Source organism: Hyaena hyaena, unplaced genomic scaffold, assembly GCF_003009895.1.
Source record: "Hyaena hyaena isolate Hyena2069 unplaced genomic scaffold, ASM300989v1 scaffold_98, whole genome shotgun sequence".
Taxonomy (NCBI): Eukaryota; Metazoa; Chordata; class Mammalia; order Carnivora; family Hyaenidae; genus Hyaena; species Hyaena hyaena.
Window position 1 is genome coordinate 3405981 of NW_024080730.1, and position 13496 is coordinate 3419476.

The following is a 13496-nucleotide window of genomic DNA, read 5'->3' on the forward strand; positions in this document are numbered from 1 at the left end:
ACTGGCATGAGCCCACGTTCCTGGGGCGTGTGAGGCCCCGGCACTGCCTCTTCCAGCTTCGGGGTGTTTGGGAACCCACGCACCCCCTGGAAACGGCCGCCTGGCTTTTGTTCTCACACACCTGGCATCACCCGCGGGCAAATCTTGCCAGATCGCTGCCAGATCTGAGATACCGGGCGCCAGTTGGCGGGCCCATGGCAAGAGTGGGGACTAACAGCCAATCCAACCCTCTTCTGGAGGCGAGCGACCTGAGCGCCTGGGGTGGAGGCAAGGAGGCTGCTCAGAATGAAAATGTCTCAAGGGCAGGGGTGGGGGCCTATTCCTGACTTCCGGGAACGGGTGGGAAATGGGACCCACATGCTCTTGGGGAGCCTCTTGGACCCCCAAAGACTGTGGTCCAGAGTGGGGTGGTGCCTTCGGACACAGGGCCCCACGCGGTGGCAGCCGTTTAAAGCTGAGGTGCCGGTGGGACTGGGTGTCTCGGCCCAGGTCCCTGGGGGCTGGAAGGGTGCGGGCCGATCCCGGAGCGGAGGTGGGCAGTGGCAGGCCTCCCGCAGGCCCTCCAGCACTGAGCTGGGCCTCAGCCCCTCGGCCCTGACACAGTGGGGGTTCCAGAAACTCAAGGGCCGGGCGCAGGTGCCCCGCTGCACAGGGGCCACTTCCTGATAGAAGGACAGCTGCCACAGGAAGTGCCGGGTTTCCCAGGAGAGAGGTACTGGGTTGAGTAGTATCCCCCCCCCTCCCCGCGCCACCCCACCTCAAAATTCATGTCCACCTGGAACTCCAAAACGGACCTCATTTGGGAAAAGAGTCTTTGCAGGTGTAATTAGTTAGATTAAGATGAGGTGACACTGGAGTCGGGTGGCCCTGAGAGACAGAGAAGGCCACGTGATGACAGGCAGAGACGGGGCGACCTGGCCACAAGTCCAGGGCTGCCTGGAGACCCCAGAAGCTGGAAGTGGCAGGAAGGACCCTCCCCTGGTGCCTCTGGAGGGAGCCCGGCCCCGCCCACACCAGGATCTCAGACTCCGGTCTGGGGCTGGGGGAGAACACGTGGCCGTGGGGAAGCCACCGAGTTCAGGGCACTTGATGGTGGCAGCCCCGGGAAACCACCGGCGGCATCCATGCTTCTACCTTTCCTCTCTTTATCAGACAAATACGTGTACTGTGACAGCGCTTCATCTAAGGAAACCCATTCGTGGGACGGATGGGGGACAAAATACAGTCACAGGGCAGGCAGGTGAAGAATGGTGCCCAATTTCACAGCAGACGCACAGGACATTTGGCAGTTTCCAACGAGCCACTCCCCACGAGGTCAAGCGTATGTGGCTCTTACTCTCATTTCTGCTGGGGAATCCGAGACCCGGTGCCCGAGATCTGAGAACAGGTCAGAGCCAGGCAGAGTGCCTGGGAGCCTGGTGTCCCTCTGAGCCTGGAGCCCTGCCCATCACTCTCCCTGGCAAGTGACAGCACTGAGTGCATCCTGCCCCACGTGTCGCCCCCTGCGCCCAAATCTCTGCCATGCAAATGTGTGCACCTGCCCAGGGCTCACCTCCCGTGGGGACCTCATGTGCCATCTTTAGTGACAAGAGCCACCGTGAGCTACGTGTAGGTCTGCTGGGCCGGTCTTACCGGCTCTCAGCTATCGGCTGGGGCACTGCCTCCTCCCAGAAGTCCGCTTGATGCTTCCTGCTAATGGTGGGACCGGGGGGAGGGGGGAGGAGGCACGCGTGTAATCAGGTGCACATGCAGGTAGAAATGGGTACCTTGATGGAAGTAAAGCAGGGGGAGGTGGCAGCAGCTGGGAAGGGTGTTCAAGGCGAGCCTCTCAGGTGACCGTCCGGATGGACTTCGTGACAGGCAGGAGCGGACAAGGAAGCTGTGGACGGAGAGGACTTTGGTATCATCCACAACCTCCCAAAAGTGACCTAAGGGGCAGGCCAGCGGGCGTGGACAACCACAGGTGTGGACGGATGGGCTCTACCGCCCCACACCTCGCCTGCTTTCTCCAAGCAGCGTCTGGGCCACCAGCCCCTCGGCCCCTCAAAGCGTGGCTCCATGTCCCGGCCTCACGGTGGCCGCTCCTGGCCAGTCGGAGCACCAGGGACCAGATGTCATCTGGAGCTTGGCGCAGGCTACGTGGCTCAGAGGACAGACTTCTCAGGGACCAGCTCTCAGACCCCCACCCTTGTCCCCGGGCCAGGGCGAGCCGGGTCATCAGAACACTTAACACCCACATTGAGCTATTTGCCTGTGTTGTTCCAACCCTCCGCTCCCTCTATGAAGCGGGTACTCCCAAGTGCCCGTGACTGACAGATGGGGAAACTGAGGCACAGGCTCTCTGTCAGGACCATCCAGCTGGGATTGGGAAGGTCACGGATTTGGCCCCCAGGGTCTGACCCAGGAACACCCACTCACCCTTTCACTCCTGCTGCCCACCGCACAGCCCATGGCCAGTGCGACCAACAGGAAGCACCTTCGCCTGTGCTGCCCGCTGAACGGTGGCCCCCAAGAGAGTCAACCCCTAACTCCTCCTACCCGTGCACTTGACATTTGGAAATAGGGTCTTTGCAGATGTTAAAATGAGGCCTTTAGGGTAGCCCTAATGTAGGGACTGCACAGGACACGCAGGGACACAGGAGAGGCCACGTGAAGGTGCAAAGACTGGGGGGGGGCGATCTGCAGCCCCCAAAACTGGAAGAGGCAAGGAAGGACCCTCCCTGTGGCCCTCAGAGGGAGCCCAGCCCCGCCACACCTTGATTTCTGCCTTCCAGCCACGGAGAGAGCAATTCCTGTTGTGTTTTCTGAGCACCTGTTCGGATGCTTTGCTGCCACAGTAAATCAAAACAGCATTCTCAATGTGATACCGCCCGAAAGGCCTCGACCCCCCCGGCCCTCCCTCCTTCCCACCGCTCAGTGACCCCGGAAGGGTGCAAGGCCCAGGCACGGCTGCCTGCCCACCGGCACCGCTTACGCAGCAACCATTTCTGAAAAAACGGACAAAATACCGCGACCCCCAACCGCAGGTGTAGCCCCTTAATGTCTGGGGCGAATGACTCCGCGGGCGCCCTGTCCTCTTACTCGTGGTGAGGTCAATGCTGTTCTACAAACCGCCGTGCGAGGAGCCGGTGGTTGGGACCCGAGCCCGATGGGACCCGATCGGCCTCCAAGTCGAGGGGGAGGCAGCGCGCCCCGCTTCCCCCCCTGGTGGGCTCTGCCTCGGCCGGTGCCGCGCTGACAGCCACCGTGCGCGGAGGCGGGGGCGTGAGAAACGGGCAGCCCCCAGCGCGAATCCCCGAGGCGGGAGGGCCCTGGGGCTTGAGGGGGCAGCAAGGGACGACGGGTGGCAGGGGGTTTGCGCGGTCGGCGCGTCGCTGGGGATGGCACTGAGCCGGAGGCGGCTGGCGGGCTCGGCAGCGGGCTGGCCGCAGCAGGTGCCCTCCACGCGTCCCCCGCGCGCCCCAGGCGCTTAAAGAGGCGGGAAAAACGCGGAGGCGCGCCGCCGCAGACGGCACAAGCCTTCATTTGCATACGGCGGGCGGGCTCGAGAGCGACGCAGCGCTGCGCCCCCACCGCGCGGCCTCTGATTGGTCGTCGCCGGCGGCGCCGAAGCGTCGTTGACTTGCGCCGAGGTCGTCCAACCACAGCCCGCCTTGCTTGAGAAGGGCGGGTCCAGGAGCCTCGGCCAATGGGAGGTGGCGTTGTTGGCGGCCACGGCGGCGCAGCCCCTGGAGCGAGCGAGGCCACCGCCGCCGCCACTGCCGCAGCCGCAGGAGGCGTGAGAAGCGGACGCGAGGCGCTCGGCCGGGTAACGGCGCGCTGGGACGGCCGGCGGGTGGCCGGGGCAGGATCGCCGGGGGTCGGGGAGGCAGGGCGAGGTCCGGGGCCGCCGGGTGGACAGGCCGCGGCGGCAGGGGCGGGGCGGCGCCCGGGGCGGCGGGAAGGCCGGGGCGGGCGGCGGGGAGGCCGGGCGGGCGGCGGCGGGGAGCGGGCGGACGCGGGTGACTCGCCCCGGAGCGGCCCTGAAGGTCAGATGGCGCTTTGTTCCCGCGCGGGCCGCGCGGTGACTCCGAGGGGAGCGACGGGCGCGCGTCCGCGGGGCCCCTTTGTTTTCGGGGCGCGGGCCGCCCGGCGGGGTGGTGTCTGCGGCGGGGCCGGGAGCGCCTGCGGCTGCGGGAAGTCGCCCTTCGGGACGGGGACAGGGACGGGACACCTCCCCGGCGGACGGCAAAGTTCGGAGCCTCTCGTCCAGCGTCTGTGCGTTTTTACCCGACTTCCCCGGGGCTCGCTTCTGCGAACGTGCTCCGTCCGTGCGAGCGGGGGACCGTGTGGTCGCGATGAGGCGCCGGCGCCCGCGGGTCCAGCGTCCGCGCCAGAGGGCAGCGCGAGGTCGCGGGCCATCTGCGGGGCGGGGGTCCTCGCCGGCCCGCCGCCCTGTCCCCGGCAGCCCCTGCTTCGTCTCGCTGCGGGCGGGCGCGGTGCAGAATGTGCAGGCGGCCGGATGGGAAAGTTCGGAAGTGGTGTGTGAGCCGCCGGCTTCCCGCAGTGGTGTCTGCGCCTCCAGGTGACTAGTACTGGCTGTTGCCACACCGCGGAGGCGCCTCTGACCTCGTGGCACGTGGTAACTCCTTTCATAATAATCCGCTTGGTTGGAAGCTGCTTGGGAAACTCCGGGCCCTGGGAGGTCAGATGCAGCGGCTCGTGCGAGGTGACAGCGGGGCTTGACGCGGCGTTCCCGCGGCGGGGGGCGGGGGGCGGAGAAGTTTAAGGAGGAGCGGCGTTTTCGGGCCTGCAGGAGCCCGGCCGCAGTCCGCTCGGTGCGGGGTTGAGCTGGTTGACCGTGTCCAGCGCGGCTTCTGGGGCTGACGCCGGCCGAAGGCTTCCGCTGCTGGGGCCCGCACTCCACTGCGGGCTGCCCTGCGCGGCGCCGGTGCGCCCGGCAGAGTGCGGGCGCGACGCGAAGGCGGGCGGCCGCTGAGCGGCGTCCGTCCGCCGGGACGAACCGGGACCGTCTCTCGCGGTGCTTCCCCTGCTAAGGCGCGGCCCCCCCCGGGGGGGGGGGATCCCCGGAACGTGTATTTTCTCAATTTACTAGTTGCTTTTTTACTTGTATGGGGAGAAGGAATTTTTTTCTTTCCTCTTTTGAAGTGAAGGATTCTGTTTCTTCCGAGATTGCAAAGGATCGATTGAAGGGAAGACTTTTTTGGTCAGTAGACATACTGTTCCAGAAGTTACTTTCTTACAAGGTCATGGTGGCAAAAGGGACTCGTTTTAGGGACGACGTAGGTATGGGGGTTGTAACCTTCCCAGATTTACTTAGGGACATTCAGGCATAGGATTGAGGATTTTAAGGTCTCTCTTCCTGGTTTGATGAAAATAATTGTTCTGAAGATAGTTCTTTGTGTAAAACGGTAGTTACTTCAGCAATACGGTGCCGTCTTAAATACCTGTTATTGCACATACGATCTGCAGCCTTTTTTCCTTGTTTACCAGTGATTCTGATTCAGGATGTGTGCGGTTATCTGTGTCTCTGTATCAGAAAGTAACATCTAAACACGTCTGTGAATGTTGCATTGTTTTTCAGAACAAATACCAGACGGTGGTTGGAGAGATTGAGTTCTTTGTAATAGCAGCGTCAGTCATCTCAGTTCGGATGGTGTCCCGGACTCAATTGTGGGAAGATGACCTCTAGCGTTACTGTCTTCTAAATGTGTAAGGGCGTTTTTTAGTTTCGTGACTTGGCCGTTAGATTGGTAGATGCTGTGGTATTTTGAGCTTGGAGGTTTTTATCTATAGGAGATAGCTGATGGTTTTACAGAGATGAAGTGCTGGCGTTGGGGTGTGCTCATCAGCACGTTACAGCCTGTGAACTGTACTCGAGTCTTTAATTACGGTGTTTCGGTTAGCGCGTCAGGGTTTTAACAGCCTCTGGATGCTGAGAGCAGATCAGTTTCCCGTACGTGCAGTTCTGACCAGCGAGTGGAGGGGCCGAGAGCTTCAACGTCTTTCTGATTTTGAGCGGTCAGTGGCTGCTGGTATCAGGAGGAGGTGACCTCAAATAGTAATGTGTAAGCGGCTTAAGAGAGTTCACAGTTACTTACTTTCAGATTTTTTTTTTCTTTCTGTTCGTTGTCCATAGTTTTTAAATGTTTCAAAACTTTTCTGGGGCACCTGGGTGGCTCAGTTGGTTAAGCATTCAACTCTTGATTTCGGCTCAGGTCATGATCTCATGATTTGCGAGATTGAGCCCCACATTGGGCTCCAGGCTCGTTGCTGGGCATGGAGCTTGCTTAAGAGTCTGTCTCTCTCTGTCTCTCTCTCTCTCTCCCCCTCCCCCTCCCCCCACCTCTCTCTCTCTTTCTTTCTTTCTTAAAAATAAAATTAAAAAAAAAAAAAAACTTTCATAAGCTTATATTGTCCTGCCAGAAGTTTTGTCAGAGAACCTAACTGTCCTGCCTGTGTTTTGGGACAGTAGTGTAGTATCCGTGGGCAGGAGGGTGACTTCAGTTCCCAAAGGCCTAGGAGCTGTCAGCTATGTGAAACAGGCAAACCCCAGAGAGCTCCGAACCAACACCAGCGAAGGCCCAGGTCTGATCCGAGGCAGCAGTGAGGGGCTTGGGGGGAGTTTGGTCTGGAATTGCTGTCTGACAGGTGCTTACTTGTGGGAAATACATCGAGGCATCCACGGGAGAGGCCGGTGGTTACCTAGCTTGTCTCTCCTCCACTGGGAGGTGTTCGAGGTGGTCGGCGCAGCGCCCACGCAGGAAGGCCTTGCCATCTGGCCACCGCATACTTGGCGCCGTCTCTCCTGGTTTAGCAGGGGCTTGCCTCCCGCACGCTGGAGTGGGAGACTCTAACCAGTGGGTAGTGAAGAGTTCTGTGTTCAGCTGCTAGGTGGTTGTTAAGTAGATACTTGATGACATAGATTTGTCTTCATTCGACAGCCACTGGGTTCTCCCTTGCCCTCTTCAGAGAAGGTGGGGCTGCTTTACTTTGGCACTGAATTTTAAAATTCATGAGTATTTAGTAACAGGAGACGTATTTGTGTAGTCAGAAAACTTGTACAGGAGATCAGTTTGTGATCTCTACCTTCTGATCATGACCGCTCACTGTGTAGCCTTAAATTTCCTCTTAGCAGTGCACCCTGTCTGCTGTTGAAAGTAGATGTGCTTCTCTTCTGGGTTCATGACTTCTCTTTTCTTTTCTTTTCTTTTCCTTTCTTTTCCTTTCTTTTCTTTTCTGTGTGTGTACTGTGCATTTTAATATTCAAAAAGCCTGTTTCAAACAAGATGGGGCGATTTCAAGTGAATAGTCATGTGGTAGAGAGATCGACTGTACAGTCAGATATTTACGTACAAAGAAAGGTTATAAGAATGAAGCTGTAAATTCTACCTTAAGACATTGTATGTGTCAGGGCACCCAGGGGCCTCAGTCGGTTAAGCGTCCAATTTCGGCTCAGATCCTGATCACATAGTTAATGAGTTCAAGCCCCGCACCAGGCTCTCTGCTGTCAGCACAGAGCCTGCTTCAGATCCTCTGTCCCCCTCTGTCTGCCCCTCCTCTGTTCTCTCGCTCTCAAAACTAAACAGACATTAAAAAAAATTAAAACATCTTGTGTATAGGAAAATAGCTTTCAATGCTTTGTATCCATCCATTCATTCGTGAGCCTCTTCTGTGTGCTAAACACAGTCCTAGATACCGGGGCATCGCACCGAACAAAACGGGGGCCTTGCCTTCATGTGCTTCTGTGGTGGGGGACAGATAAACGAGTTAGGTGGTGGTAGGTGCTTTTGAGAAGAAAAGTAGAAAAGGAGTGGGGACTTGAGTGGGATTTGTACGTAGGGTGGAAAGGGGAGACCTTACTTACAAAGTGACTAGACTTTTAAATACTGGTTTAAGGAAAACTTTGAAATGTTTGCCTTGTTTAGTCCTCTGCTAACGACTTGCAGAGAAGAGAGAGCAGGAGAGGAAATTGGAGCTCTAGTAATGAAGAAGCATTTTGCCCTGAGTAAAAATAGAGTCTTTGGTTAAGGAAAGGAAGTAAGTTTTTTACTTTCTTCCTGAAAACTGAGGGCTTGGTTTCTAGCAAGTTGTTGAGGAGATGGTCCACTGCTGTCTGGTGGCAGTTAGAGCTCATGGGCCAGCCTCACTTCCTGTGTCTTCACGCACTCCCCGAGGCCACGAGGCCCGGATGGCTCATGGCTCGGCGCTGGCGCAGGTAGCACAGGGGTGGGCGAGTGGAGCAGAGAGTGCTGGGCGCAGGCTCCTACCAGGTTCCCTGCTGGGTCCCAGGATTGCTGCCTTGAGCAAGGAGACCGGTCCCTGCCCTCCTGGCACTTGATCTTCAGCGGAAAGACAAACATGCATTGTTCATCCATTCTTTTAAAACAAACAAACAAAAAGTAATAAAAAGTTTCAAACACGTGCAAACATAATGACCCCCATATCTAACCCCCAGCTGTGGTAATGAACTGTTGCCAGTCTTTGTTCATCTGTAAACCTATACAGGTGATTTTGTAATTAAAGGTTTTTACAAATGCCCAAGGGAAAGGAAGAAGATATATAGTAGATTATCAATCATGTGTGATTGAAATCAGTTTGAACCTTATTTCAAGGCCATCTTTATGAGTTTAGGACCTGGGCACACCTTTTTCTTTTTCCTTTTCCTTTTTTTTTTTTTTCTTCTTTTTCTTTTTCATTTTCTTTGGCTAAGAGTACAAGCATAAATGAATGGTTTACTGAGTTAACACGGACATTTTCTATTAGTTGGGAGCCGTATTAAGTTATTTGGTTGTTTGCCTGAGGCATGTTTTCAGTTCACCTGCTTGCATATTGAATCCCATTCCCTTACCTTCCAATGGTAAGGAATGCAGTGACAGACTGGATAAAAAACCAGGGCAATATGAATGAGGTCTGGGCTACCCCAGGGCTTCCTCTGTCGGCCGGGTTTTGTGGGGGGAGACACAGGGGTTTCTTGCAGCGGTATCCTGATTCCTTCTCAGACCAGATGGTTCCATTGTCCTTCCTGATGCAGTCTCAAGCCAGAACGTGCCTGGCCCTGTGCCCCGGGGCTGATCAGCCTCCAGCCCAGCTTGATAGGGTAGGGTCACCATCCCTTAGGCTTATGGGGCCTGTGTGATTAATAAGAATTATAGGTTAGAATGAAATTCTAAAGTCTTAAAGCATTGGCTACATTTAACTTAATTTTAGTCATTCACTTATTTCATGGGAGGATATTGAGGCTCTTTGACATGCTTTAAGATAGATAAAGTGTAAACATTTTGGTTATGTTGGGGCGCCTGGGTGGCTCAGTTGGTTACGTGTCCGACTTTGGCTCAGGTCATGATCTCCCAGTTCGTGGGTTTGAGCCCTGCAGTGGGCTCTGTGCTGACAGCCAGCTCAGAGCCTGGAGGGTGCTTTGGATTCTGTGTCTCCCTCTCTGTCTCTGCCATTCCCCTACTCGTGCTCTGTTTTTCTCTCAAAAAATAAATAAACATTAAAAAAATAAAAGAAGTACTCTTTGGAGGAGGCAGAATTTGAATGAAGAGAAGCTAGATGCCCAGAGTTGCCTCAGATCTCTGTGTTTAGAAACTGGGAACTCGAGACAAAAATGGTCTTCTTGGGGGCACCTGGGGGGCTCAGTCGGTTGAGTGTCCGACTTCAGCTCAGGTCATGATCTCGTGATTTAAGCCCTGCGTCGGGCTCTGTGCTGACCGCTCAGAGCCTGGAGCTGCTTCAGATTCTGTGTCTCCTGCTCTCTCTGCCCCTCCCCTGCTCATGCTGTGTCTCTCAATAATAAATAAATGTTAAATTTTTTTTAAAAAAATTCTGGTTGTGTGAAAGGTGACCATATTCCCCAGCTTACTCCTTTGTGTCTCAAAAGTGACCCATTTGACGTTAGTATGATTATTCTAGCTATAGATGAAGTGTTTTAAAAATTAGGAATGTGGGACACCTGGGTGGCTCAGTCAAGTGCCCACCCTTTGATATCAGCTCAGGTCATGATCTCTCAGTTCATGAGAGATTGAGCCTTGTGGGCTCTGCGCTGACACCACGGAGCCCAATTGGAGTCGTCTCTCCCCTTCTCTCTCTGCTCCACCCCTGCTTGCTCTTTTTCTCAAAATAGATGATAAAGATAAACATAAAAAAAGAAACAAAAGAAGTACACTTTGCTTCATACTATGAGTTCTCATTCTAATGAGAGAGTAATTGAGTGGGGGCAGAACAAGACATCACCATTAAAGAAAATATAGGAATTTAGTTATAGTGGATAATTTGCCACAAAAACTAAGAATTTTTTCCCCCTGAAAACAATTTTTTTGTTGGGGTTAAAAGTCCATAAACAAGATTGTGAGGTATCTTACATAAATAAAAGCAAAACATTCATTTGTATAGTCATAGGAATTTGCATGCCCATCCAAATTTAGAATCTTAGACTCAGGTAAAGTTTTTAGCCCTAGGAGGGATTTGAACTGCTATATTCTTTTGAAGTTTTAGAATATTCTTTTGCCTTGGGACCCATTCGTATTTTACTGTGATGGCCTTTCACATGGGGTTGAAGAGTCTCCAAATGAGGCTCAAGACCACGATTTTGGTGTTAGACCAACATTTAAAACAAATGGGTATTGGGGTGCCTGGGGGTCTCAGTCGGTTAAGCGTCTGACTTCAGCTCAGGTCTCGTGGTTTGTGGGTTTGAGCCCCGCATCGAGCTCTGTGCTGACAGCTCAGAACCTGGAGCCTGTTTCAGATTCTATGTCTCCCTCTCTCTCTGCCCCTCCCCTGCTCATGCTGTCTCTCTCTCTCTCTCTCTCAGAAATAAATGAAACATTAAATAAAACAAATGGGTATTTCTCAAACCTGCAAATTTGGTAGTTCCTTCTGACTTTTTTTTTAATAAGCATTTTATCTATTTTTGAGAGACAGCACAAGTGAGGGAGGGGCAGAGAGAGAAGGGTATACAGACTCGGAAGCAGAGGCTCCAGGCTCCAAGCTGTCAGTGCAGAACCCAGTCTGGGGCTCAACCCCACCAACTGTGAGATCGTGACCTGATCTGAAGTCAAGCGCTTAAGTGACTTGAGCCATCCAGGCGCCTTATGACTTTGTATTTTAACTAGTTGGGATTGCTAAATAAAAGTAAGTCATTTATGGCAATGAAAACTGACAAGTGGAACTCTAGCTCATTTATGTCACCAACTCTAGATTATTTTTCCTTACGTGAAGGGAAAATGTTGAGAATCCCTTGATTTGTTGGTCTGTCAAAGCAGTAGGGGACCTGTAAGCACGTCGCTGTTGTAAATGCTGAGGGGGACCCGACGGCCACACGCTGGGCGCTGCGCGTGCGCGCAGTTCCGTCCTCTTGACAGCCTCTCGGTCAGCACCGTCTAGGTTGTGGGAGTTGAAACCCAGCTTACGCAGCTAGGAGACGGTAGGGCTAGGGCTCAGAGCCACGTTATTGTGTACCTGCGGTGTTCTGTATGTTGAGTTCTGGCGTTACTGTTGTTTCGTCTTCAACAGTAGTCTTTCCCGTTGTTTAAACTCATCATTTTGTTTTCCTTGATTTAACACTTTGTGTGTGTGTGTGTGTGTGTGTTTGTGCGCGCGCGCGCGCGCAAGTGTTGTGTTGGGTTTAACATAACTGCTTTGTCATCTTGTTACCCAGAAATAGCATTAAATAGCACATGGCTTCACGTAGTTGAAATTAAGTGGATCATTGCATCACAGGAATCTGTGAATTTGAAGTGGTGTTGTTCCTTAGAAAAGGTGAAGCTCTTTGGCCTGTGTCCTACAAGAGGGCATATAACCACTCATCAGTTACATCTTGTGCTAGACGCTGTTCAGGGCCCTGGGACCACAGAGTGAGCAGCACAGGAGTGTTTTTACTCTCCCATTGCTAGAGCGTTGTTTCTTGGGAATGCTGCTGCACCGCTGGACTGTGATTCTGACTCTGAGCCAGCTGCTCATTGTCCTCTCTTCCAGCAGCAACAGTAATCTTGAGTTGAGCAGGTAGAAGTGTCAGCAGGAAGTGAATTCGTCGGTGGTAGGGAAAGTTCAGTAGGGTTTAGATTTCACATACGGAAAGGTTTTACCCTAAAATGGAACCAAAGGAAATGAAATGGAGAATCTCATACACACGGTCTCAGAAAAAATCAGACGTAAAGACTGAGACTGATTTCCCACAAACTCTGGATTTCCAGAAGATCAAAACTCATTCTACAACCAGTCAGTGTCTGCCAAGAATCTCTCAAATGTGAAATTTTCAAGCCAGTGAAATTACCACATGACGCTTTACCTGGATTTCCCCTTTTGTACTCTGCCCATGAAAGCAGCCTGCCCTAAACCTTTCATGGCCTCCTCTGCAGCTCACTGCAGTCTGCGTGTCCTGAATTGCAGCTCCTCTGCTGTCCCCGAATAAACTCAGTGTCTGCTGTCTTGAGCTTGCCCTCCTCTCTTTTAGGGTCACACTGCATGGTGTCAGAAGTGGGATCTGAAGGAGCCAGCCGCGGGGGAACTACAACTCCTGGGATCGAGCGAGGTACCCACATTTGAGCCCTTTGTGCTCTTTGCTTCCGCGAGTTACCGTAACTTTCTGTTGGTGAGTCTCCTCCAATATCAAGCTCCCTTCTTGTGGCTGAACTCTCAGGCTTTATTCAGAACTTGTCAGTACTCTTGTTCGTAACCTGATAATGGGATCCCAGTGATCTAAATGTTCTAAGAGTGGCCCCCTTTCAGGAACCCTGGCCACTTTTATGTTAAAAAATAATGGTCCTTTCTCATGCCTATTTTTGACTGTATGGACCATTGTTACTAAGAAAGGTAACCTAGAGCTCTGACGGCCATTCTGGGAAACCTTTCATCTCTTCAGACTTGTTTTTCTCCCAACCTAGTTAGAAGACCAGGCTACAAAATTAAATAGTCCAAATGGGATAGTTATTTTCGTTGGTATCTGGAGGTTTCTAAACATGTTCAGGATTCTAAAATTGCGTCTTTACAAAATATTGTTTCCAAAGTGACTAAAGCAAATAAACAGCTAAAGGTGGATAAAAATAAAGTGTTAGCGGCTTCTTTCTTGGTGCTGGCCAAGGTTCCCTCCTGCCCCCGCCCCACTGCCCCGCCTCCTTCCACATCCCGCTTTGCCTCATCACCCCTCCCCTCTCTCTGAACTTATATTCTTTCCTGTCACTGAAACCTCACCAGCCAAACCCATTAAAACCTCTCCTTTCAAAAGTAAACTTTCTGAGGATGCTGCTAAACCACCCCAGATGTCCTGTACCCATGCACAAAAAGCTTAGTGTAGGGCTATAATTAAGCCTATAATTAAGGTCTTTCCCAGGGTGACTGAGGATCTTCATAGATTGGTGGAGGACTTCACCAGCCTGGTCTGTGGTCTCTGTCCGTCGGTCTACATGCCTGTTGGGGAAGGTCGAGCCCAGTGCTGGAAGCGTGCTGCCAGCTGGAAAACCCATGAACAGTCTCTAGGGTTTAAACTAGACCAGCCG

General features: G+C 53.3%; 1 protein-coding gene across 4 annotated transcripts in view; it reads left to right on the top strand.

Annotated features, from left to right (window-relative positions):
- Positions 1-3714: 3714 nt before the first annotated feature.
- Positions 3715-13496, top strand: part of NAP1L4 (nucleosome assembly protein 1 like 4) — a 44687-nt gene continuing 34905 nt past the window's right edge. For 2 of the 4 annotated variants that reach the window (XM_039235394.1, XM_039235393.1), the window contains exons 1-2: positions 3715-3808; positions 12455-12592. Coding sequence is in view for 2 of the 4 variants with exons in the window: in XM_039235392.1 (XP_039091323.1) it covers positions 12466-12532 (67 nt within the window). In the remaining 2 variants the exon portion in view is untranslated. The remainder of the gene's footprint in view (positions 3809-12454; positions 12593-13496) is intronic. The other 2 variants (XM_039235392.1, XM_039235391.1) reach the window with 1 other exon arrangement.